Here is a 26,415-nt window from a genome sequence, read left to right as displayed (position 1 = left end):
ATTTTAATTTTTAAGATTTACTGGTATTTTTAAGCTTTCCTTCAGCACTTATTCTTCAGCTGAATCTTTCCCTACAATTTCTTTAAAGGAACCAACCAAATCAATGGAAGATCGTACCTTGTTTTTTGCTATATATAATATAATATTCTTCTTGTTTTTTACTCTTTTATCTTATTTCTGTTATTATTCTACTTGTTTTACTTATTACTGTGAGCAATGCTGCTGTAATCCTGTAATTTCCCCACTGAGGGACTAATAAAGGATTATCTTATCTTATCTTATCTTATCTTATCTCATCACAGCGTGGTGTTATTTAAGTGAGATTGAAGAGCACAAAAACATTGAGCTAAAAGTGGACCAGAAAAGTTTGGGTGCAGCAGCTGTGTGCAGAAACAGGTGAAGCTGCACTTACAAGCTGCTCTGTCCACCAATCAGCACGCGTGGGGTGTATCATTGCCCAGCTGCTTGGTTGTGTGACCGCGTGAGAGTGTGTTGCTCTGCAGCTAAACACACCTCAAACCGTTCATTTCACCACTGAAAATGTTTACTCGCTGTGTTTTCTTTCTTCTTAAAGATAAATGGTGTCAATTGACACATTTTAGTACAAAATGCAAAAAGAAAAAAAGAAAAATGCCATCACTGATGTGTCTGGATCAATAAGATCTTGTATTGTTAAGTCTTATTTTTGTTGCTTGATACAGTGTGAGGAGTGTGTAGAGTGAGGTAACATTTCTCCCGTGGGCAGCACTAAAGATAGATCAGACTCCTTGTCGAGGAGTGTTTAACATGTCATTCAAGCAGAAGGGGAGAGCAGATTTCTGCGTTAGAAAACTCTGACACTTCCCCAAAGCCACAGTAGATTAAAGAGGAACTGCACACTTAACGTGAAGACATGACTGTGGTTATGCTGGTGTTAATAATGACATATGGTTGAAAAAGGCCTAAAAATGGCATCTCCTGTTTTAAATTAGCCCTAGAAGGTCAAATCTAAAATACAGTCGAACCGTATGGGACTAATCTACGTCATGGAATAACATTTTTTTAACCTCTTCAGACTCCCCCCCCCCCCCCCCCCCCCCCAGCGTAGCGTTACAATCGCAGCACAGGCCTGTTTTCTATCAGCACATTACGACGTCTGGTGAATCGGTGTTATTGACTGACTATCTGGCGACAGAATTGTTCTTTTTCTATGCTGTGAAACAATGTGCGTGGAGACGAAGCATTCATTTTTTTCGTGGCTGGCTAGTTAGCTATGGAATAAGTGAGCTAGCTAACGCCACTTTAGCGGTTATTAAAATGAGCGGCACAGCAGGCTGGTGGCGAGCAGCAGTTATCCAGGAGGAGAGCGGGCGGCCGCTCCGGAGGCGTTGTGGTCTGCGCTGGCTGAATTCGGTCCGTCTACCTGGACGCCCGCCATCCTCCTGGCTGAGTAAAGTTAGCCGCCCAGCTGCGTGGAGAGAGACGTCTGATGATGGGTGGACTGAAGTTGTGCTTTAATGAAGCAGACTTCTAAAACATGTTTTGCAAATATATTATGTATACATTTTTGTGGGATATTTAGGGACTGTGTGAAAATGATTGGGGTGGGGAGGGGGGTTGAACCCGATGTTGCAACAACCCTCCCCAGCTATATTTTCTTTGAACCCTTTATTGACAACTGCAACAACCTTCCAACAAAATACCCTGAAATACTGACAACACAACTCCTTTAACCATTATTCATTTAAGAGTCAAAACATAAGGAAACCAGCTAAAAAATGTGCAATCGCTCCCAAAAAAAATGATATGTTCCGTTAAACCAATATTCCAGCCATTCTTTATGTTTGAATTAAGATGTACAAAATGCTGTCAAATTGCCCAAGAACTGAAAACGCAGAACTAATCAGATCATAAAGGTTCCAAACCATAAACATGTTTCCTATTTCTACACTGTTAATTAAAACAATTGGTAACATTTACTGCTGGACTTGCACCATAATCTAGTCTAGCTTCATGTAAAGCCAATAAAGCTAATATCATTAGCATACAGTCCCTTACCATGAATGTGATGCCATTGCACACACTATATTAGTTTGGATCAGATTTATTACAAATGTTTGACGTTGAATGTTGTCCATGTAACGGCACAATATGGATTGATCCAGTCAGTAAAGCTGGTTAATGTTGTGACAAAGCAGTCGCTCAACAATGGAAGTACACGTCTAGTGTCTTGCACTGTAGCACCGACTTCAGTGACATCAGCATGTGTTACCCAGTAGAGGGCATCAGGTTACTGCCCAACAAATGGAGACAGTTCATGGTCAGGAAGAAATGCAATCATGTAAAACACAAAACATCACATTTTTATTCGGAAAATAATACAAAAAAAGGAAAACACAATTATTTCATGAAGTTACAGAGCATCAGTCATTTTTTTAATACAAAAAAAGAACAAACTATGTTGTATTATTATAAGTGATGAGAGGCTTCATTTGTGTGTCATTGGCTATTGTGGTTAATGCACTTATACAGTGATTGTTTGAGTAAAGAAACAAATAGCTACACTATGTCTCTATGACACATTGACGCGATTTATGATTCTGTCTTTCAAAAGGCTTTTTTTTAATCTCAGCATTCACGAAGTGTGTATGAAAAACATGATTGTGTCCGAGAGGTGCGGGAAGTCCCCCGTGGACACCTGCAGTGAGAGTGCTCGACTGTATACCTGAGTAGGAGCGATGGAGGGAGGTGCTGAAATAAAAATACAGAACAGCAGAGGTATCCATCAGAGCTAGCGCGCTCCCTTTCACTGCAATAAGAGGAGGATCAACAATAAGTCGTACAAGAGGGGTAAAGTAAATGTAACCGTGACACGGAATATCCCTGTACATGTACGTGCCCAAGGATTGGGCAGAAACTTTCCATAACCCTGTGAAAAATGGCTATTTTTCACAGTATTTATAGCAGATGTAAGGCAGGTGCCTTCACTCGGCCTCCTGGAAAGAGAGAACATGTGAGAAAGTCAATACTTTGAAACATTTGGAACCAATAAAATTGTTATCGCCTCATTTTGGCTAAGGGAATTTGCAAAAGAAGAAAAAAAAAAGATGAAAGAAACTGACAGATTTTGCCATTAAACAGGTGTGAATTACATAAATGCATTAATATGGCGAGAGAGCGTACCGGGTGATCAGGCGATCACACACGCCCTCTTGCAATCCTCCTCCGTGTCGAAGCGGTTCCTGTTGCCGTTGCAGCCTCCGTACCAGAACTGGGCGCAGGCGTTGGCCTGCTTGTCGTAGTACCAGCGGATGTTATAGTCCCGACACGTGCCCTGGTCCAGGACCAGGACGCATCGGGGGTCCAAGGGTACGGTCTCTGCAGGAAGAAATAGACGATTCAATGAAATCATCCGCATGGCGTCAAAAATAATTGGCCCGCCACTGCTCATCACCTACATGACCTCATTACTGAGCCTGTCAATCACAAAGCATGTATCACAACCCAGAGGTCACTCCTGCCACATGTACTCTAAACACACTGGACAGGAGATTCATCCATCAGGTGACATGCATTGAGGATTGTGTTATGTTACTTAGCATCTGACTAGTTAAGCGGTAGTTCAGGGATCAAACTATTTTTAGACGAGTCTTAATTTTTTTCTTTTATCCTTAAATATTCCTCCATCAGTTTTTTCACCGGATGATTGCCTCTAGCTGGGTTAAGATTATTTTACTAAATCGACTGAAAAAAAGATCTCATTCTTTCAGCGAAGTACATGTGTACTCCTACATTGGCTTCCTGGAGCTCTCATAAGTATTTAGTATCTCATATGTAGTAAATTCAAAGTTTGATAAAAATGGGCCGACGTGTGTTTCGAGGTAAATGAATGTGTCTTGAAGCTAAACCTCAGATATCATGAACTCTTATGGTGTTGAAGAGATTTCTACGAGACATAGCAGCTGGTTTACACTCAATCACAGGTTTTCACATTCACATTCAATCTAATCTTTTTACAATTAAAATGTGTCTCTAAGGAAGTGCTATTTTGAAAACACTCGCACTAATGCAGCCGCTATACGATGAAAGGCAAACACTGTTGCTTGTTTGATTTGAATGGAATCTGGAGGTATGATTGATTTATGCTCTGTTGCCCGAGAAGTCATTTACAGGAAGCAGCTTCACTTGTTTTCTTTTGTTGATAGTGTTTCTCTGCAATTACTATTAACGTGTTTGTTGTAGTCGACCTCTCCGCTTTGTGACGCACGTAACTGTCACGTGCCTCTGTGTGCACTGGCTAATAAATTATGAATTATCTGAACGTAGAAGAGCATAATAGACTGTCTGTACCTTTAGGGAGAGCTGGCCTCAGTGCAGGCTCGTGCGATATGGAGACACCTGAGGATGATGTGGTAATTCTTGTAGAAGAAGAAGATGAAGATGAGGAGGAGGAGCCTCGCGTACTGGAGGAGTCCTCTCTGGCAGGAGTTCTGATGACTGAGGTGTTGTGGTTAAATGTGTCCCCGCGCCCGGTTCCCTGATGTGTCTCGGGGAACAAGAGCTGCCCTCTTCCTCCCTGGCGGTGACAAAACCAGCAGTATTAAAACCGTTTTATAACTTTTTTATAATGTGAGTACACTCATATGTCCCGTACTTGTCCTGTGCTGGATCCTATGCTGCCGTGCAGGGTGGTCTCGACCCGGCCTTCGTGGCTCTGAGTGCTGGTGCCGGTCAGTACTTGCTGCTCCGTCGCGGGCTGGTACCCGTAGCCACCGACGGCGTAGTTGCCATTTCTGTTGCCGTTGTTCCCGTTGCCGTTATTTATTCTGTTGTATATCAGGGCTCCGTTCTCGTCCTCACAGAACTGGCTGACCAGCTTGGATTCCAGCGCTGAGAGAGAAAGACACAAGGCACTTCCTGAGTAGCTGGTCGAGGCATTGACCTCCAGTAGTTGGGTCAGGACAGCCCATTGGTTAAGGCCTAAGCAAATCGGGTTTCCGGTACCTCTGGCCGATCCTAGCGCTTGAATGCTACAAAGGGCCAACACTATTTAGTTTTCTAGCGTCTCCATAAGGTTTACGCTTGTGGTTCTGAGTGAAATGTTTCAAAACTATTGCCATGGTAGTCTTTTCATCTGGTCTGTAGCCTCTCAGTCATGTTAAAACGTTTCTAGAGAGTCGAGGACTATCAGGAAAAGAGGAATTTCACTGGTTTTAAGTCTGGGTTATAGTATCTAATATTTGTATATATACATTTTTAAAGGACAATAGCTGTGTTTTAGTTTTAACCAGTTTTCAAAGCATAGCATGAACCAAAACAGCCCCTGTATGCTAGATATGGAGCCAGAGCCAACAGGTGATTAGCTTAGCTTAGCACAAAGACTGGAAGCGTTATCCAACATAATATGAAGCTAGTATCTCTGCTCCGTTATTGACCCACCAAAACACGACCAAAGATCTCTCTAACCTGGCAGGGTGTTGAAGTCATCAATGAGGAACATGTGCTCGCTGTCCGGGTCAGAGGCGATCAGATTGAGCTCTCTTCTGAACTCGGCCTGCGTTGGGTCTGAGGTGTTCACAATCCCCAGGGCAAACATCTCAATGTTGGCAGCGTGCGCTTCTCGTACAGCGATGTCCAGCTTCACGGGCTCTCGCTTGTCCGTCTGCCCATCGGTAATCACGATGGCCACTTTGCTGACCCCAACGCGCGAGCTGTAGAAGGCCTCCTGAGTGGCTTTACGGATGGCCGTGCCAGTGTAGGTGCCCTCTCCCATGTATGGGATGTTCCTGATGGCCTGCTTGATGTCCTGCTTGTTGACGTAGCGGGCCAGGTTGAACACCAGCCTCACCTCCAGGCTGTACAACACCAGGCCAATACGGGTGGCGTTGCGGCCCACCGTGACCCGGTCCACCAGTGCGTTTACAAAGTCCTTGATGATCTCAAAGTTCTCCGGGCCCACGCTCTCTGAACTGTCAATGACGAACACCAGCTCCATGGGCCTCTCCTTACACTTGATCCCACATCCTGGAATCACATCACATCGTATGAGATCACGGCTGAAATGTCACTTTAACGAGGTCCACTCCACGGAATCTGATCTCATGACTTACAGATAAGACGAGACAGTGGCTCGGATTCACAAACGGAATCGTCTCTAATAACGTCTGTGCTGCCGGGTCAATACTGAGAGGTGAAATAAATATTCAAAGATCTCAAGATACTTTACCGCAGATCTCTTTGATCATCCGTATGATGTCCTCTCTCTGAAATGAATACACAAACAAAGTGTGAGTGTAAAAATAGACATGAGCGGCATCCGAAAATCTGCGGTGAAAGAAGTATCAAGATCCTTTACGTGTGTAAAAATAGCAATATGTTTTCATGGAGCACTCCAGTTTGTTAGAAACATTCTAATTTCAAAATCACCAAATTTGGAGATGAATGCTTTTCCCTGGACAGGAAGGTTGTGAAAAAGTGTCATCTGAAAAGTAACTAACTGAAGCTATCAGACTAGTATTTGAGCATCTTTCTCTGAGATATAGTGGACAAGTATAAAGTAGCATAAATGGAAGTAAAAGTACCTCCAATTTGTACTTAAGTAAATATAGTTATCAACATTCCAACACTGGAAAAACGTAGATAAAAGAATGTGAAGACTCACAGTGAGGCCCGCTTCACCTTTGACCCCAGATCGGCCCTGAGATAAGAATACACAATAGTTGTATTATTGTGAACGCGGCTGAATTCCATCACCTGACAAACATTTTCTGCGATAAGTGATAAGGATCAGAGCACGATGGTCACAAAGCAGTCCACAATAAATGGACATTGTGAGGGTCACTCACAGGTTGCCCCGGGGTTCCAGAATCTCCAAAATCTCCTTTGATTCCCTTCAGCCCCTTCTCTCCCGACGAGCCGCGGTCCCCCTGTCACATGTGGCAAAATGTCAGCGATCAGGATGCATCACACGGCGCGTGCACAATAAAACCTCAATTCAGAAGTTCTGCACAACATGGCGACTCACTTTAGCTCCAGGAAAACCTTCTCCGGGAATCCCCCGTGGCCCCGTCACGCCCTGGGACCCCTGTTCCCCCTGAATCAAACACATGAAGCATCTACTTTAAATGTGCAGGGCACTCATAGACCTCTCAGGTGGAGTTTATAGAGACGTGGACTTCTATAGGAAGGACAACACTTGTTTGCCTACCTTTGGTCCTTGGACTCCTTGTCCTTGTGGCCCTGTTGGCCCTGGAGGGCCAGGTCGCCCAGGGTTACCCTGCAGTACAGAGACCACAGTGAGCATCGCATTTTATAACTTGTTACACTTTACTACCTAAATTCCCCATGCAAGCTTCAGGCACCATTGGCCCTCTCTTACACATCATGAATGACCGATCTCTATGCAACCCCATCTGAAGAGAACCTGAACCCCAGACCATCTCAAAGTTTCTATTTATTTAGAAAATCTTGCAATTATCACACTTCCTCCGAGTGTGATCATTTTTGCACGGTACCAAATACTACTATACCAGTATTTGTCAGACACACGTTATTATTGCAAAAAAAGTACTTCAAACATGTTTTTTTTAACAGAAAGCTCCGGGTTACAGCGAGCATGTTAACGGCCAGACCAGCCGTGTATCCCACATGTGAACAGATGAAACAGCCTTTCATATATCTATGAAAGAGCATTTTCAAGGTGGGGATTATCCCCATTTTATAAACCTGAGTTTCTGACACCGCCATTCTCTCAGCATGGATAAGGGCAGGAGTCTGCCAACCGGACGGCTTTAGTTGAGTACTCAATTAAATCCTGCCTCGTGACAGCGCCCGGACCTGCAGAAACACTGGTCTGGAGCCTGCAGGGGCTCTGGGTGTGGTATTTGGGGACATGAGGGTGTTGCTTCTCATTAGACACATACGTCTGTGGAGATTCACTCTCTGCACCAATGTGTCAGAGCGCTGCGGGAGGGAAATTGAGAAAAATACCCCGAAACAAATGAACTGTCAGCCTTTAGAATATAAGGCCCTTGTGGTCGACATGTTCACACACAAGACGAAGCACTCCTTTTTTTTCCCCCTTCGTTTTTGGAACACTTTGACTACAGCAAAGCCGTAATCCTTCAGAGGATATGAATCAATCCCATCCACTTGGTTGTATGTCAAATGAAATCACAGCGGGCTTTCTGCTCAAGTAAACACGTCGCAATATTGTCCTCGACTGGTGTTTGCAGAAACAGTCAAATCTGAAAAGCTATGAAGTACCAGAGGTCCTTGGAGGCCTTCGCCCGGAGGTCCCGGTAAACCAGGGAGCCCTCGGAAACCAACATCCCCCTGCAAGGGAGAACATATATATGAATATATATATGAATGCTTACAACCCACACATGTACAATCCATCATTCAAATGAGTCCCATGCAGAGCAGAATCGTGCTTCCTTTAATTAGTTTCCTCAAATGAATGACCCCCACATCTTTCACTGGGAAGATACTCTCACTCATCTTCAGTGCTGATTTAAATGTAGCTCTGAAATTGATGTACAAAACTTACTGTATTGGACATTTGCTTCGGCTCAGCATTCCCAGCAGAGGTTAATAACGAGAAACGTGGCAGTACTCATTTATCCGTATCATATTACGTCATGCTGGAACGCTCTTCTCATTTGTCACCGACATGCATTTCCATGACATTATTTTGGATCTGACGGATCCAAGTTCTCACCTTTGGTCCGGCGATGCCCAGTCCTTCCTGGCCGGGTTCCCCTGGAAGTCCGGGCAGACCAGGAGGGCCCTAAACGACACAGAGCAAGGTAATCAGAATACTCTCTCAGAGATGGTGAAATAAATAAAGAAATTCTTTGACATTTAGCTAGGAAACTGGTGGAGATTCCAGGAAGTTAATAGTCCCACCCATCAAACTTAATGGAGCTACACTGAAGCCAAAAGAAGCCTGGGAAAAACAACAACAACAAAGCCCAACAAAAATATCTATGTTTATTTTTGTTGCTGCTAGAGTTAGCCATGTTGCTAATGCAAGTTATGCTCCAGCATCCAAACACAAATAACTATCATAATGATATATCGTTTGTTTGATAATCTAAAAAAAGGACACGTTTTCTAAAAACGAGCAGAGCTGAAACGTATTAACTGCATTTTATCTGATTCCGGTTGTCATTGCAACAGGGGAACCAACAATAAGAACACTTGGAAGCGATATATAAATATCTTCTTCAGCCACCACATTTACCCTCCTAACCCAGATTTCCATTTGCTCTGCATAGGCCCCTAACTCCCATACTGTGTCTCCCCGCTATGTTCTTAATCAAGGTAGAGGTTTATGAGGGTCAGGTACTGTAACTTGTAGTAATAAATGTGAATATAGGGCTGGAATTGACGGGTGGAATAAGACAGATGGATGGGCGACAGAATGTAACGTGTGGGTGGATGGAATGAATGAACAGATTTCCGAGTGGACAAGTGGGCACGTCAGTCTCTAAATCAGTTGCTCACCATGGGGCCGGGGTAGCCGTCTCCTTTGGAACCGAATGGACCTGCAGGGCCAGAATTTCCACGGTCCCCCTAGGGCAGACAGATAATCCATTCATGCAAAGAATACAGAGTGATTTACTGATAGACGTTCTAAGCAATGCACACGATGCTTTCCTGCGCCCCCCCCTCACGCTTCTGTATTGTGCAATACATCACATTTTAAACAAATGTTTGCGCAACGACAGGTTTTACCCCTGATGCTGGTAAATAATCTTGTTGGTGAAAACATGTGCTACGGGATCTGCCTTTCATTACGTTAATTATTTAATTAATTAATTTATAATTAACTCCCCAAAACAAACAGCTACGATGGCATGCTTTGAAGTGTGTGTTGACAGGCAAGACGTGAGTAACAAACGCACTGTTGTGTTTTAGAATAGAGATGTAAAGGGTGTTACCTTTGGACCAGGAAGTCCGTAGCCAGTCTCGCCAATCGGACCAGGAGGACCACTTGGGCCAAAATCCCCCTAGGACACACGTGAGCACTCGTCAAGGGAAATATTGTACAAGTTATACAAAACCTCTGATAAGATTATGAAACATGATGCAACAGGGGCCCCTCCCCTTTCCACTGCCCAAAGTTGTTATGGTTCTAATTTAAAACTATATGAGATGAATATTGTATTTTAATCTAGTTGGTGGTCTTGGCGGAGTTTGGTGATGTCGTGAAGCAGCGTGGCATCATGGGACTTGCTGTCTTCACCACCATTGACTGCAGTCAGCTTCTCCTGGTTAGGATTCCTTCAGTGTTCATCGTTCATAAGGTTTTTACCTGAGGTCTCCTCTCCGAGACAAGTGATTCAAACCAGTAAAAAACACAAATATAAAGCAGTTTCACGTAAAAACAGTTTTAAGAAACAATTGTCCATCTATTGAAGTGAGGAATATGGAGATCATGAAAAACTCTAAGCGACATTTTACCGACATTTGGAACATTCACAGTCATTATCTGGGAGCAGTTACCTTGGGCCCGGAGACGAAGCGGCCCGGTGGACCGGGTAAACCCCCCCTTCCTTGTGAACCTGGTTCTCCCTGAAGAAGATTATTGCAAGACAAGTTGTCAAAATTATTCACTCACATCTTTCAGAACTATTCCTCATCATTATGGCCCTTCTTGCAGGCCATGGACAGAGTTTCAACTAATCAACCTCGATAGCTCCTCACCTTTGGTCCGGAGGGTCCGGCAATGCCAGGTGGACCCGTCAAGCCCCTTATTCCTCTTTGGCCTTGGTCGCCCTGATAGATCACATTGGGAATACAGTTACTAATCCGATAGCAGCTGTGGCGATCCTCATTATATACAGGTCAGCAAAGTCCAAATTCAAGACATGCAAAAAAGTAAGCAGGAAGTGTCACTTTCTATTTTACCTTTTCCCCCTGGGTGCCGATTCCAGGTGCCCCCTCTGACCCCCTGAGACCTACAGGTCCTGGCTCACCCTAAATACCCAAACATACTGTATTACTTTCAGGAAATTGATATCAGAGGAAACAGAAACATTTAGACAGAGTAGGTGGCGATTTAAGCTACCTTCTGTCCGGGGGCTCCGTCCTCCCCCGGCAGACCCGGCAAACCAGAGAGCCCCGTTGACCCTGGCTCGCCCTGAGGACAAATTTGTGGAAGTGTATCAGTTTATGGACTGGTGAATTGAAGCACTGCACAAGTATAAATGTTTGCTGCTGATGTGAGTTTTTCTCACCTTAGCTCCAGGGTCTCCGGCCCCCCTTTCTCCTGGGGAGCCAACCTCGCCTGGCAAACCTTGGTCCCCCTGTGTGAGACCAGACAACATCGACCTAATCTTGATCTTGTTGAACACTTTTGCTCACGTTTTGAGGTGTAGCTTAGATTACTGAGTCCCTGAAAGAACATTACTCCTAGTTTTCTTTTTTTTGTACTAAAACAGCGGGTCTTGATGCTAATAACATTGAATTAAACCAACATTGTGAATGTGGTTGAGTGTATGTATGAACCTTGGATCCAGGAAAGCCCTCTCCTTGTTGGCCTCTGCCCCCTGGTGGCCCCCTTGGTCCTTCAACGCCCTGCAAGGATTGATAGACAGTAATACAAATAAAATAAAAATATAAAATTAACACTAAGTCAAAATTGGACGGTACAAAATGATTGACAGATGGCCAAGTTTGAAAACCCTTAATGCACTTGGTTATTTATAGTTTTTAGTCATTGAATATATTCAGCTTGTTACAAAAAATGTGAAACATGGCATTATTAAGTTTTAAAAGTATTGCACTGATCTAGCATTGCACTCCGAAAACATTGATGGTCTCCTGATGGACGGGTAACAAAAAGGATCAATATCGATGAAGTAGAAACTAGAGATATCCCTTTTTCTTACACATTATTCCATGTCAAAATCTCATGCTTACATTACCCACAATGCAACGTGACCACCGGAAGTTCGGTCTAATGTAGCCGCTAACGTCAAGCAGAGATGGGGAGCTAGCTGGTAAACTATGGCTACAGAGTGCAGCAAATATGAGTCCAAGTCAGGAAATAAGTCAGCATTGTTTGCACTTATTTTTCCTCATTCAGTCCGACTGACTTTATACAAAGGCTAGATTGTGTTAACTAATCCATCTTTATTTCTATTATTTGGAATTATTCATAAAAACAGCCCCCAGCCCAATCATTTCTGTACAGTCCCTAAAAATACTTATTTGATACTTATACTTATACAATTCTTGGGATCAAGGAGTAACATGCAAATGTTTAATTGTATGGCAGTTTAAGCCAAAGTGGGTGTCATTTCATTTCAGCTCTTGCCTTCTCGCCCTGTATGCCTGCTCCTGGGAGGCCGAGCGGCCCTGGAAGACCGGGAGGCCCAAAATCCCCCTGTAGGTTCAGATATGAAGGGAGGTTAATGATGATTACAACGTGTTCAGTGTCGATAACATGACGGGGCATCATACTCACATGCCAACTGGGACATTTCATGATTTATTATTATGTGGAGAGCACAAGTTCGTTGCCAAGATCCTGTGCGTTTTCTCTCGGCTCACTCAGTAATGGATGTGTGCAATGATGTAGGTTAAATCTCTTCATGAGTAGAACTCCTACGTTGTTTCATCCGTCATATGCAAACATTAACATCATAAACCGGCGATATTAATGCACAGAAGAAGCCTGCAGGCTCTGGTTTGTCATTACCACATGAAAACATTGCAATTATCTGTGATGAACTTCAGCACCAGGCTAAGCAGTAAAACTGTCAACGTGATCTCTGCCAGGAAAAGAAATGATCTTTCTTTTAAAAAGACCCACCTTTTTTTTCTCTAGGGCTTCATTCATTCCCAAATGTTCCAGCGACATAATGTAAATTGCCCTACACATTTTTTAAATCATCGTCTCAGCTGCTAAAGCATTGCCAGATGGCCGTGTAGATCTGCACACACCTTTCTGATTGAGAGTACCTTTCTGTAGCTTTCCCAAGGTCCACAAACTGTGAAGCTGCACTCCTCCTACACTGGGCTCTGACCTCGATTCATCACCTGTAGACTGCGACCTCCTATATAACACCACGCTGCCCACTTTCTTCTTCTTTTTTTCCTGCAACGGGACTATGGCTTTGTCTCCGTGCTCGTGTGAAGGCATCTTCTTTACAGCCGCTTTGCACTCTTACCTTGTCTCCTTTGATTCCGGCGCCCGGCTGTCCTCTGAGCCCCCGCGGCCCGTCCAAGCCTCGCTCTCCCTGTGGAGACGGACAGCAGTTATTGCACATTGCCTCTTGAAATAACAGTTCACATATGAAGACAATGTAAGAGCACATGAAGGACAACGGTAAAGGCCAGAGAAAGTCGTCCCTTCTCAGTCTCTGATCGGTCACAAGTCAGACAGAGAATGGGATTTCGACTTCTCTTGCATATAATCTGATATCCACATGGAGCCACATGTGCTCTCCGATTGAGGTTTGGGTGAAAACATTCCTTTTTAACTCCTGTTTATGTTTACGTCTACAAGTCAATCTTGGTCTGAAGTTGATGGACAGCACTGTTTACAGAGACAGAATCCAGATGGGGACATTTCATCGTCGGATAGCTTTGGCTCCATCTGTGAGTAAACCGTTACTGCAGACTGTTACCACAGAAAGCAACACAAAGTCACTGTGAGTCATTACAAGTCCCACATCTGTCTTTAAAGACCCCTTATCCCCAACATAGTGTGCCTGTTGGTTTCCACCGTCTGACATTTACGATATAGACTGATGTAAAGCATCTACACAGTTTGTTATCAGAGGGCTGTTTCAACATTTCTTCTCTGTACCACCCAGGAAATATAATTGTATGTGAGAATGTGAGATGTACAGTATGTACATCCTAATTACAAGTACGACTATCTGCAACTACAGGACACGCCAACTACAGGACACGCCTATTACAGGACACGCCCACTACATGACACACCACCAAAGCGGTTGCAATTTGGTTTCAGCGCCTGAACTACACGGTTGGGTTTGACTCTTGTATAGCGTGGGCGTGTCAACTGATGTTCCCGCCCCCCGAGCAAAAGCAAAATTTGATTTTTAATGTGACAAATATTCCATTCCATTTTTATTTTTATTTACCCGACCCATGATATTTCTCTAAACCTAACCAAGTAGTCTTTATAACCACATGTTTAAAAGTGAGACCGTTTCACAATGTCCGGGTACTTCAGGGACAGCTTTAGTCAGCCGCAATACGCCTTTTGAACTCTTCATAATTATTATTGTCACTTTACCATTTTCTTACCTACTGTTTTACAGATGTTTACATCAACGTGTATATATATATATATATATATATATATATATATATATATATATAATATAGTATTTTATCTTTTTTACTATATTTCTATTTACATTACAGTTAATATCCACCACAAATAGATACATGGTTGAGTGTGTATATTATATATGTCGTATTTTATCACCATATTTTTAATTCTGCACTATTTTATGTGTCAGATTTCTTTCACTTGTGTAATTTGCTGTTGGAGGATTCTCGAGATTTTCATTGCCAACAACTGCATCTCTGTAGTTATTGCTCATATGACAATGAACAACTTGAAACTTAACCGGTTTCTTACTCATTAGCCTGTTAGCTTACCGTTTCAATGCCCAACGACATATTTTCCAGCCAGTTCAGAAAACGTTTTGTTTTGAAACACATATGGTTAGTTAGACTCAGCTTGGCTCGTTCTAAAGCTAGAATTTGTAGCAATGTGAGCATCTGACGAGAGATGTAATTTGATGAGACAGCCACATGTATGTAATGTGCTAACAGTTAACTTTAGCCCCCACTATTGGTCATACCAGGCCAAATAAGGTTTTGCACACCTGAATGTGTTGAATTTGCAATGAACTGAGCTTTTCATTTGTAAAAGGAAGTATGCTTTATTTCTTCTTTCCTATTTGTTTCTGTGTAGAGGGAGAAAGAGGTGCTTTTAACCTTGTCTCAGTAGTTTCTGAGGTTACTCGGTTACTGACCATTTCATAAGGTAAACGACTATTTTACATCAGTTACAAATTCCTTGTATGTCCAACATACTTCTGATTCTGATTCAAATGTGTCTGGAGAGGATCTGTAAATGTAAGAATCCGAAAAGGCCGGAATAGAAATACAATTAGGGATTACAACAGTAATCCAAGTTGACAGTAAGTGCAATAAAGTGTGCAGCATAATGTCTGGATGTGTATGATTCCTCAGAGAACTGAACATTTGCCTTATGCCAAAGTCATCCAAGGTCTTAAGACACAGTGACAGGCACATAAATACATTGATTAGCAAAGTCATGCTGCATTTGCATGTCAGAAAAGCATAGGTTTATCACTCTGCAATCTTATTTGTTCCATATAAGCCAAGGTGCTAATGATGTGGAAAAAAGGAGATAATACTGCTGCGAATCCGGAGCTTGTCGAGACACGCCATGTGAAGAACGCTCCTTGAGAACATGAACGCCACCTGCGAGTTGGCGGTCAAATCTCCTGGAGAGGAAAAAACGTGCACCCCCGAGGCCAATCTCATGCAGGGTACGATATATACCGCCTCCTGTTCAGGAGTGGAAACTAGTTGGAGAGGCAACAAATGATACATCAGATGAAGGTGTGGGGGAAGTGGAAAAAAGTATTATTTTCACCTGAATTATAGTGATGTAGCTCTGATGTAAAGCCACACAAGTGTTGTGACATCCTGAAGATTAAAAGAGATTCCATTTGTGATTACCTAAAAGCATTCCATTAACTTAATCCCCTTAGACTTCGTCTGACTGTCTGCATTCATCAAAACAACAAGGGGTCTGGTGTTGATTGGAGAGCGGTTTGTTCGAAACGGCATCGATGTAAAGAAATATCTGTGCTTAGTGTTAAAGAGACCCGGACACTAAACAGCATTAAAGGAATTGTGATGGGTGATTTTAATAAGATTAACACTGTGCACAAACATCTCCGGCATGTTAAGTCAACATTTTAAATTCAGGCCCTGACGAATATTTCAAAACTGATATTTTTCCCATATTAAGAAAAAAAAAGATCCTTCATTTTACAAAATGTCTGTGTACTATAGAATGACTCTAGACCGTTAGGTGGCGGTAAAGGCTACGTCAACGTTGAGCCAAACACCAGAGAAGAAGATCATGAACATGCGTAGTGAGCTTATTAACCTTTGGCAGCATTAACAAGTCAAGGAATATTAGCTAATTATTTCTCTATTTTCACATATTTTATACCAATTCATTGACGGATGGACGGACATAACATTACCGGCATGCATAAAGATGTTTTTGCCACAGTATTTAGAAGGAGGGGGTGGGGGGCGAAATAATGTGCAGTTTGTGTGAAACATACATACTATTGAGCTAAATGGAGTATTAAAATACTTTCTCATCAAGTTTATTTCTCACAGGGAAATGAATACGATTATTGGCAGGGATGTGTGCACCTGTATGTATGTGAGAGAAAGACAACGTGTGTGTGTGTTTGTGAACGCATGAGTCAGTACATGCTGAGTGGAGACAGACACAGGAACAGACTCATTCTTTCCTCTCCCATGTCACATGGCGTCATGGCTATTTTCCCGTCTCATCACTGCACCAGCATGCTGTCAGTAGGTAATGGAGCGGATCACACACCGTGGCCGTCTTATGGAACTTCTGTGTTGTGTTATCATCTCTTGTAATCATTCACACTGTCAAAGCCCTGTCATTACCCTCTGGAATCTGGAGGCCAGACGAGGCCTTTGAGCAGGTCAGGTTGGGGCGACAAATTGAAATTGAACACATGAAATGGGGTCAAAAGGTTCATAGCTTTAAATAGGTTTGAGTGCAGGTTTGCCAAGAAAAAACGGTGAGCCCCAACAACCGGATAAAACACACAAACTCACCTTTGGTCCAGGGAGACCTTCTCCTATCTGTCCTCTCTCTCCTTGGACTCCCTGTGGCCCTTGAGGCCCCTGAGTAAAACAAAAAGACAACTGAAAATTCACCTCTTTCACAATTGACTATTTGCTGAATCGAAACCAAAAACAAGCTGAAAGAATTAGCTCACTATCTAAATACTTACAGTCGTAACCTAGGGTTACGGTCAAAGTCAAAGGCTGATGATGAGACAATGGGGCACAGACATGCAAGGCTCCACCACCTCTCCTACTAAGGACGAAGACACACTTTATAGTGGTGCAGCCTCTTTTTGGTATTTTTTTGGGGTCACTTCGTAGTCTTTTTGTGGTTGTTTTTCTGTATTTCTTTGTGGTCATTTTGCGTCCCTACCTGTTTTCTAAGTGTCTCTTTAAATGACATTTTGTAGGCGAAGGCCACGATCTATCTATCTATCTATCTAATCCATCCACAGCCAAAGCCAAGGAGCACATCCTTGTTCATATAATTTACTAACTGAATACATTTGTGCTATTACAGGTTAGATAAAAAATTTCTCCATTCAAGACGAAATCAAAGTTTCAAAAACAACAATGAATTTTGATGATGGATCTTTCATGTTATTATTTTATATATATTTATGTATACAACAGCATCAGTGCTAGGGCTTAATGTTGCACTGCCACCACATGTAGCCTTGGTATGAGGTGTGTGTGCTTACTCACCGGTAGTCCATGCTCGCCAAGTCCTGGAGGACCATGGGGCCCTGTTTGCCCTTGGTAACCAACATCCCCCTGTGGAGTGGAAGGGGACACGATGAGTGCACGAACAGGGCGAGACACAGGTAGATTATTATCAAATAAGTCTTTACCTTGGGTCCCGGAAGGCCGAGCCCTGTTTCCCCTTGGATTCCAGGTGGCCCAGAAAGTCCCCTTTCCCCCTATAAAAAGTCAGGCAGGAACAGAGATGTGCAAATGAGCAAACAGAGGCACAAAACTTGGCCTCAATTTGACATGATGGGACATCAGTAGAGCTGTCCAGGTTTGCCGATGACCAAAACCAGCAGTCTAGATTCTCCCATTCCCTGCTTTTCCTACCTTTTATATTTAGCTATTTTAAAAAGGGGGTTTAGACCTGTACTATAGGGCTCCTTCATTCCTACAGTCAGGAATCTATTCTTAAAGAATGTAATTATTCACTCAGAGGTTGTAAATCAACGCAATGGGCACACGAGAGGCGTGAAGAGGGTGTGGAAACGTTAGCATGCGCATACCGGCACTTTTTTTCTTCATTTCCCTTGCCCGTTCAAGCAAGTTGGGACAATGTTTAAAGGCAGACATTAGTCTGCCATTCAGGTGATATAGAACGACTGCATGACAATCAACTTGAACATTCTTCCAAAAATTATTAAGGAGGGAACACTTGGTGGGGAGTGTGGACTCATGGCAGAATTGGCAGCTATAAAACACGAAAGGGGCCTTAAAAAGAAGGAACGGACAAATAAGCTGACAAGGTAATAACAGATGAGGTACTTCAGAGGGGTTTCAAATGTTCCACTGGGGATGGAAGATAACTCACAAATAAGTGTTTAAATGTATGGTCATCCGATCAGTTTGTAGGGCTACTTGACATTTGTGATATTATTTGTGATATTATTTTTATTTATTTATTCATGCCTTTATTCTGAGAAAATCATCAGGAACAGAGAAAACACTTCATTACGTCACATGGGTTTCCTCCAATGCAGCAACACATTTCACTTTTCCCCTCTGCCACTCCACAGGTAACACGGTTATTCATTATCGCTGTGCTGATGAATCCACTGACACGGATACAATGATGAAACCAGACTGGAAAAACAACTAAAACCCTGTATCCTTCAGATATGCATCTGGTTTTGGAGAAGGGGAAAGGGCAGTCTTTGGCACAAAGTGAATTTACTCTAAAGGAAGGACCAGTCAGAGGGCAGGAAGTTTGATTGACTTCTTTCTTAGTTTTCACTTGAACACTTCCCAGATTTCAAAGACTTCTTTCTTAGTTTTTACTTCAACACTTCCCAGATTTCAAAGATTTGATAGCAAAACATAATTTCAAAGGCATCAAGATAGATGAATACTTACTTTTTTACCCATTGTACCTTCAGGTCCAATATCACCAGGTGGACCAAGCATACCCTGAATTGTGAATAAATGTGTGGGGGTTACACACAGGTATTATAAAGTAGCAGTTAATGGAGATTATCGAGGATCAGACAGACGGTGAACATGACAAGGTGAAATGGAAATGGCAAGCTAAAGCTCCCCATCATAGCTCAGCAAAAGTACCTAGACATGTCAAACTTTGGATTTGTCCACAAGCAGCGTGTAATGTGGATGGAGGGTGGTGTATTTATTTTAGATCTGCCTAGCTCCATGTTTGTGTGCTATAAATGTTGATGCTAGCATGCCTGTCTAACTAGCCTACTACTTGTAGTAGTAACCTGGCATTACCTCAAGACAAAGGAGCACACCGTTAGCTTACCACTTTATTTATTGTGTTTTTGAGAATCATATTTCAGACCCGTTTGCAGGCCTCTTGTTTTACAAACATGTGACCTGGAAACACTAAAGTTAACTGGAGACATAGTGTGAATAAGCTTGCTAGCTACAACTGGTCAAATATTCTACTAACTAATGGGGCAAAGGGTTCATTGGATTCTATGATAGAAAAAAGAATGGCCGATTTCACCTGAAGTCCACGGTTTCCTCTCGGACCAATGGTACCTTCAGGACCCTAGAAAATAGAAGTTGCTTAATATTCATGATCAATGGTGAGCCTAAACAATACTTCTTAAAGAGGACTTAAGATCTTACAACATTAAAGGGCAACATACTCTGTCTCCCTTAATTCCAGGTGTGCCACACTCCCCTCTCTCTCCCTGTAAGAGAAGGAAAAGCACTTAAGTGAACTCCTTAGCATAGCATTTACTTTGACAAACCATCGGGGCATATGCATAGACTTCAGCAGAATCCATACTGTACCTTCTCTCCTTTGTATCCCGACTTTCCCTGTGTGTACAAAACAGTCTTGTTAAGTTGGAAGGAGACAGGCAACAACCAAAACATTGCCACATAGAGCACATAACAAGATGTCTCTTTTCCTTTAAGAGCAAGGAATAATGTGAGAGATGAAAAGACTTAATCTTAACAACCTGATCTAAGACCCTCAGCTCACCTCTGTTCCATCCCGACCCGGAAGTCCACTGAGCCCGCCCTCACCCTAAAGGAAAGAGTGATTTTAGTTTAATGGGAAAAGCCTCTTGGTTTGCACCAGCAATATCTTGAACTGACAATATGTTTGTGTATTGCATTTTTAATTCAAAACAACGGATAAAACGGTTAAATGAGTAGGTAGCACCTTGGCTCCTCTTGAGCCGGGGCTACCATCTTCTCCAGAACGACCCTTCTTGCCCTGAAGAGAAAGTCATGGAAGCACCATTAGGCAGAACACATGTGTAATAATGACTTGGAAATAAATCAGGAGTGCTTCAGAGTATGGGTGGGCAGCATAGCCTGGTGGTTCAGCATATGTGTGCCGGTTTCCAAGCTTCAAAGGAAAAGCATGACAACGTCATATTTATAGCATCCAGGGCAACCTGCTGAGATCATCTGAATGAAGATCTGTTTAATAAAAACAATACATGAATAATTTTAAAGGTTAACTAATTATCTTATTTGGGACCGATCACAAGAATGTAGATGAGAACATATGACTCATGTATGTCCATTAAATATCAGGCTCTCATCTAACTCTTGGCAAGAAAGCAAACGCATTTCCCTAAATGTCATATTATTCTTTGGCAATTATTTTGTTGTCCGCACAGTAGGACGATAGATGACGGCCAATAGAACAGTGTTCCATCTTATCTTATAGGCCTCATGGAAACAACCTGTTTGAAGTGCAGCATGGATCAAGGCCATTGCATCTGGCAGCAGATGAGTCAGTGGGGGACTCCAAGATGTCTGTGTGTGAGAGGACTTACCCCGAACAAGTGTCTGGCTCTTCTTATTCCTGCAGTTCGTGTTACGGACTGCGCATGCTCTTATCTTTAAAGCATCTCCCTGTCTGTATGCCTTTGCACGGCACACACCGTTTCCGCTAGTGTGCTGCCAATGATGTGAAACAGCTTTTGTTCAAAGAATTAGGTTTAACGGGGTAATTGCTCTGTTCTCATCCTGTGAAAATACATCAAAGCAAAACCGCTGTGTCTAATTGCGGCTGACCTTCTCCGTGTAATTAAAGGAGCGCTCTCATCGCGACATGGCTTTGGCAAGCGAAGAAAGTCATGCATTCAACATCTCATCCATGTGTCCTCAGAAAATCTCGAGTTGCAGGGTTCTCTCGACAGATGGACAAGATCCTGCTGATTTCCCATGTACATATCTGTTTAGGCCTGTTCTCAATATACTGTTAGAGGAATGTACGGTATTTACTTTAGTGCTTTACTCTCACTGCTGCAGGGAAACCACATGATACCCCCCCCCTCCACACACAACCACACACACACACAACCATGCAATTATATAGGGTGTTAGCATCAACAGTGCTTGTCCTTTATGGCGTTACAAAACGAGCCGACTTGGGCGTAATGTTTTTTTAGGGACAGCGAAAAAGACACGTGGTTTTCAAAAGCAGGGTCTTAATCTCACTGTATGTAGACAATATGGATTCCCAAAGAGTTTGATATGAAATATTGAATAATGACAACAGTACACTGAGTACACAGCACACAGACACAGGAACTAAACCTCTCCCATTATTTAGCGAACCAAGCTGCGCTTGAACAGTGTGGAGGGTGTTAGCCATGTTAGCTAGCACCTGGTGGGCAGAACAAAAAAAACAAGAAAGACTGCCTAACATTTTACTCTTTACAGAGTTCTCTCTCTCTCTCTAAAGGAAACATCTTTAAAACCAAAACACTGCCGAGGAAACTGCTTAGTTCTAAACCAAGCTCTCAATCCCACCTAGCTAGCTAGCTACCCTGCTAGGTAGCTAGTTGTAGCAGCTTTGTCCAGATAAATAAATAAAAGGAGCTGCCTGTGCTTGGCTGTAAGATTTGAACATTTGAAATAAAATGTCTAATCATAATGACTCATTTAATTAATTATTTAATAATTAACTCTTTGGGGCTCCATGGGGCCAATGCTGGGTCGGAGGGATACTCACAGGAGGGCCGCTGGCTCCCCTCTCACCCTTGTCGCACGCACACTTGCTCTGGGCGAGAGGACACTTCAAACACAGGGAAAGGAGAGTCAGACGGGCTCATTTTTGGCACACAAATAGGGAAATGTGCAGAAAGACCAACTTCTGGAGACTTACCCCTTCATCCGCAAGCGCCGTCTGTGGAGCAATAAAAGAAAAATGTCAAGATGTTGTCAGACTTAGTCCACATATATGGTTCATTTATATCCAACCAGCACACATTTACAGACAAGAGATCGTAGAAAACGTTCCCAAGGTAAGCTGTTAATTCTAGTCTCAAAGTTACATCGTAGGAAGAATGTGGAGCCACAAACACCTGCTACTCAAACATCAAATTAAACATGCGCTCAGCTGGCCTGGGTTCAGTTTGACAGATGACCTCCACCTGATTCTGCGAGTGGGCTTCTGCGAGTGGGCTCTGCTCTTGTCAGACAGGCCCTCAGGTCCTCTCTCAGACAGGCCCTGTTTTTCACACCACGGGTCGCCTTTTCTTCAAAGCAAACCGCAAACTGAAATTTTTCCGAGACTAAACATAAACCACATGCATTGATTGATCAGTGAAATCAGCATCACTGAGGATCCAGGGGGAGGTTTCCGTAGCAAGGGAAGAAAAAAAAGACGGTCTGAGAGGCTGGGGCGGTGCAGTCTGATGCCAACACTGAAGATGGAAGAACTGAAGAGGAACATGCTAACGACATACAGATGCTGCCTGTGTAGGGAATTGAGATGAAAGTCTGGTTGTGGCCCGGTTGCTTCTGGACTCTTGAATGCCGGCGGAATTGGAGGCTGTCAGGTCCGATGCTGTAGGAGCCGCACTGCAAGTTTTCTATTACTTTTCCCCTTATAATATTCAGATGCGTATCACCTGTGTCAACAGTGAGTTTGAGGTGGCTGAATAATGTAGCGTGCATGCATGTACTTGCTGTGCTCCTTGTGCACCCAACTTCCCCACAAGGAGTTTTTAATGCGGAGCATATGTTGTGGCCAGCAGCCCGGTTGTGTCTGCAGGATGTTGTTGCCTTGCAGCATTTGTGCTAATTACAAATCTTCTTGGAATTTAGTTTTGATTTCGCCTAATTTAAGTGGATGTCACGAGTGCATTTCATTTTACAGTGATGACTTAGGTGTTGACAGCAGACCTGTTACCACAGCAGCAGGGATGCATCAAGAGAAGAAATGACGCAGTGGGTGGTGTCAAAGACATAAGAGACGCTAATGAACAATTATCAAACATGCATTCAATTTACACATTCTTGCAAGTGTTTTTTGAAAATGAGAAAGATCTTCAGCATTTCTTGGGAAAAAAGAAATGGCAATTAAATAAAACGAATAGGAAGAAATCTAGCAAGAGCATAATGTATTTCTGAAACAAAGTGACAATGATTTTGTTGTTTTTAAATTTCTCATTTGATTTGTCTTCCAAAATGACCAAATCCTGCATAAAATCAAAAAACAGACAAAATCTGTATATAATTCTTACTCACAATCTCTTTGATGAATTTATCCACAACGCCTCTGTCCTGCAGGTTGTGAAGGTAGCGCGAGGCTGGGGAGCTAGCAATTAGCCGCAGCTCAGCTATATTGGCGGCCGCGTTGGCTTCAGGTGTGATGCCGACGGTGAAGAAGCGGACGCCCTGGTTCTTGGCGTCAGCCACAGCTGAAAATATGTCTGGGTTCCTGGGGTGCGAGATGCCATCGAAGAGCAGAACGGCCACCTTGATGCTGTTGGGGTCCGACTCCTCCAGGTAAATACGGGTGAGGTTGGTGATGGCGAAGGTGGTGTAGGTGCCGTGACCGATGTACACAATGGGAGCAATTCGGGCCTTGAAGTCATCGATGCCCCTCCACTGCTTGAAGGTCTGCTCTATGATGACATGGCTGCTGTACTGAAGGAGGGCTGCCCGGGAGCTGAGGCTCCGGCCCGTCTGCAGCCGGAGGTTCTGCAGGCGCTCCATCACGTCCGAGGCGAAGCGCTTCTCCTGGGCATGGTTGTCCTTGGCGCTCTCTGAGCTGTCGATCAGAAAGGCTAACTCCAAATTGCAATCTTCGCTTATGAGCGCTGAAATGTAAGAGGAGAAAGTACACTCGTTAGCTTAGCTTAGCATAAAGCCTGGAAACAAGTGGCACCAGCTAGCCTAAAGCCAGGCTTTTTAAAATATGTGCATGGCAGGGTTCAGTAAAAAAGATTGCCCGCTTGCCCGCTTCAAGTAAAATGCCATGTTGATCAGACAAGTGGTAAAAAAGCCATTTTAATTTCGTCTGCAGCTCACGAAAGGAAGAAACTAAGGAGTGAGCCATCTTCTCGTCTCAATTTAGAGCTGCACATGCTCAGTACCGACCGGGCACTCGTGAGAAAATGGTGGCAGGTAAAGACAAAGTTTATGAGCCGAAGCACAAGCGAGCATTAGCGTGGAAACAATTACGTTAGAGGATGTGGAGGGGGCTCAAACTATTTACCGCGCAGCATGCAGCAAGTTTGAGAGCGAGGCAGTTAAAGCGGGGTTGTTTTTCGAAGTCATGTGAAGTTTCCAAAAGAATTGCGCACAAGTGCCATAACAAGGGCCGACGGCATCTGGCTTTGCACGGCAGCGAAGATGGCTGATGACCGCCCCATCCTCCGGCGGCCTTGGTGGTGCTAAATGAATGTCGAGTCAAGTAATGGCAAAACTGATTACCACAGAGGATTCAAAGGCTTTGCTGTTTTTTGATTACCCTAATATATCATAAATAAAACAATTTTTATTGGGGGAAGTAAAGAATTCCTTTGGGCAAATAGATTTCTGACCCACTTGCCAGACTGGGCAATCATCATTTATTACTTTCACATCGACTGGCTGAACAAGATATAGTTGGTATGTGTCACACTTTCATATGCAGCCAAATATTAAGATTCATAAGATCTAGGTGTCATGAGGGAGGGAGAAATCTTCATCTGTGGTAAAGGTGATTTACTGACTGTTTCCCCTCCATAGAAGACCGATGCCCCTTTTTCAGGAAAACTGTGATAAGTTTGTGAATGTGGCGTATCGTTTTTGTTTTGAAGAGGATATAAAAGCAACTCAACTTGCTGCACCAACCTTGTTAGATCTGATATGGGCTGGGGATAAATCACATTAATCTTCACGGAAATATGTCACAGGGAGAATGCGCCCCGGGGCAACAGGATTCTGAGCGAATAAAACATTTAGGTAGCGGAGCACTGAGCGGTCACGCAGGAGATGGATGGCTGTGAGGAGCCCGGGAGATATGAGTGGATTGCAACCTCCAGCGATGTCCTTGTTGAGTATCATGTTCTGTTTTTTTGGTTTTTTTACACCTGTGGCAGCAGGTTTTTTTTTTTTTTTTTCGGTGATGGAAAAAGTGAAATATGGGCCACCTGCACAAAGTCCACACTAATATTCAAAGTCAGAGCAACAGTGGAAAAGATGTACAAAAAATAGAATAAATAAAAGACTTACATTTGCCATTTTGCGGTGTGGAATTGGATGGACTTAGTCTGCTCTTCTTCTTCTCTACCTCATAGTCTTCTTTGTGTTCCTGTGCCCAAAGACCTGGAAGTCCCGATAGTAGCAGGAGCAAGTGCAGCGAGGGGACCATGACTTCCCTGGAAGATAAAGAGATGGATAAAAACATCCAGACACATTTTAATACCAACCCCCATACTGCACATACTCAGAGGGCAAGCTTTAACAGGCATGTTTGAGACTCGAGCATGCATAACTCACAAAGTAGCCGACTCAGGACTCCTATGAGTTCCGCTGTATGAAGCTCTCCTGGCAGGGATGAGATTCAGAGAAGTACAAATAGGGTAGAGGAGAGATTCTTCATTCAGTTAGTGTGGTTCCATGTTCTGAGCATCAAGCTGGGTGTCCTCTTCCAGGTTTGGATCTTAGTTGAGTTTGAAGGTCAGTGGGGACCTAATGTTGAGCCCAGCAGCAGCAGCAGTAGTGTGTTGCCAAACGTTTAGTGTTCTGGCTCTCATGAGACTCAGATTCAAGTCATTCTAACTCGCAGCAAATTAAGGTAAGTCCAGCCCTTTTTTCTTTTCTTTAACTCACCCACTCCCATTCAGAGGGGAGTGTGGGAGGGGTGCCCGGGAGGCAGCTATAGACACTCCAGAAATCCCTCGTCATGACAGAGCAATGAGTGCCCCCCCCCCTACACTCTTTTTTACAGATTCATTCTATTACTTAGTAAGCCGTGCTATTCAAAGAGGAACCAAGAAGGAAGCCCCACAGGAATAATTGTCCAAGGCAGCTGGTTAAAATCAAAACAGGGCT

At 43.3% G+C, this 26,415-nt stretch overlaps 1 protein-coding gene across 1 annotated transcript; it reads right to left on the bottom strand.

Moving 5' to 3' along the window:
• Positions 1–2,425: 2,425 nt before the first annotated feature.
• LOC117746210 (collagen alpha-1(XXVIII) chain-like) lies at positions 2,426–26,084 on the bottom strand. Its single transcript, XM_034555180.1, has 36 exons — positions 25,861–26,084; positions 25,594–25,739; positions 23,620–24,194; positions 22,253–22,273; positions 22,100–22,162; positions 20,291–20,344; positions 20,108–20,152; positions 19,915–19,941; positions 19,767–19,811; positions 19,622–19,666; positions 19,015–19,068; positions 17,766–17,834; positions 17,620–17,688; positions 16,903–16,971; positions 13,164–13,232; positions 12,308–12,376; positions 11,497–11,565; positions 11,226–11,294; positions 11,057–11,128; positions 10,897–10,965; positions 10,693–10,764; positions 10,492–10,560; positions 9,927–9,995; positions 9,490–9,558; positions 8,702–8,770; positions 8,245–8,313; positions 7,187–7,255; positions 7,004–7,072; positions 6,825–6,905; positions 6,641–6,676; positions 6,206–6,242; positions 5,446–6,003; positions 4,634–4,869; positions 4,330–4,555; positions 3,163–3,357; positions 2,426–2,975 (listed from the first exon to the last, which is right to left on the bottom strand). The coding sequence occupies exons 2-35, from the start codon at positions 25,730–25,732 to the stop codon at positions 3,170–3,172; spliced, it is 3,609 nt and encodes a 1,202-aa protein (XP_034411071.1). The 5' UTR covers positions 25,733–25,739; positions 25,861–26,084; the 3' UTR covers positions 2,426–2,975; positions 3,163–3,169.
• Between the last annotated feature and the right edge of the window lie 331 nt (positions 26,085–26,415).

Source organism: Cyclopterus lumpus, chromosome 2 (genome assembly GCF_009769545.1).
Source record: "Cyclopterus lumpus isolate fCycLum1 chromosome 2, fCycLum1.pri, whole genome shotgun sequence".
Classification (NCBI taxonomy): Eukaryota; Metazoa; Chordata; class Actinopteri; order Perciformes; family Cyclopteridae; genus Cyclopterus; species Cyclopterus lumpus.
This window is presented reverse-complemented; position numbering and strand designations above follow the sequence as displayed.

What these genes read in the sequence shown, in the direction of transcription:
- LOC117746210 (XM_034555180.1), bottom strand. Translation starts at nt 25,732, where the DNA reads ATGGTCCCCTCGCTGCACTTGCTCCTGCTACTATCGGGACTTCCAGGT. An exon ending in CACACCGCAAAATGGCAAAT is followed by an intron (nt 24,195 to 25,593) that starts GTAAGTCTTTTA and finishes CTTACATTTCAG; the next exon opens with CGCTCATAAGCGAAGATTGC. An exon ending in ACGGACTTCCTGGTCCAAAG is followed by an intron (nt 9,559 to 9,926) that starts GTAACACCCTTT and finishes TGTCTGCCCTAG; the next exon opens with GGGGACCGTGGAAATTCTGG.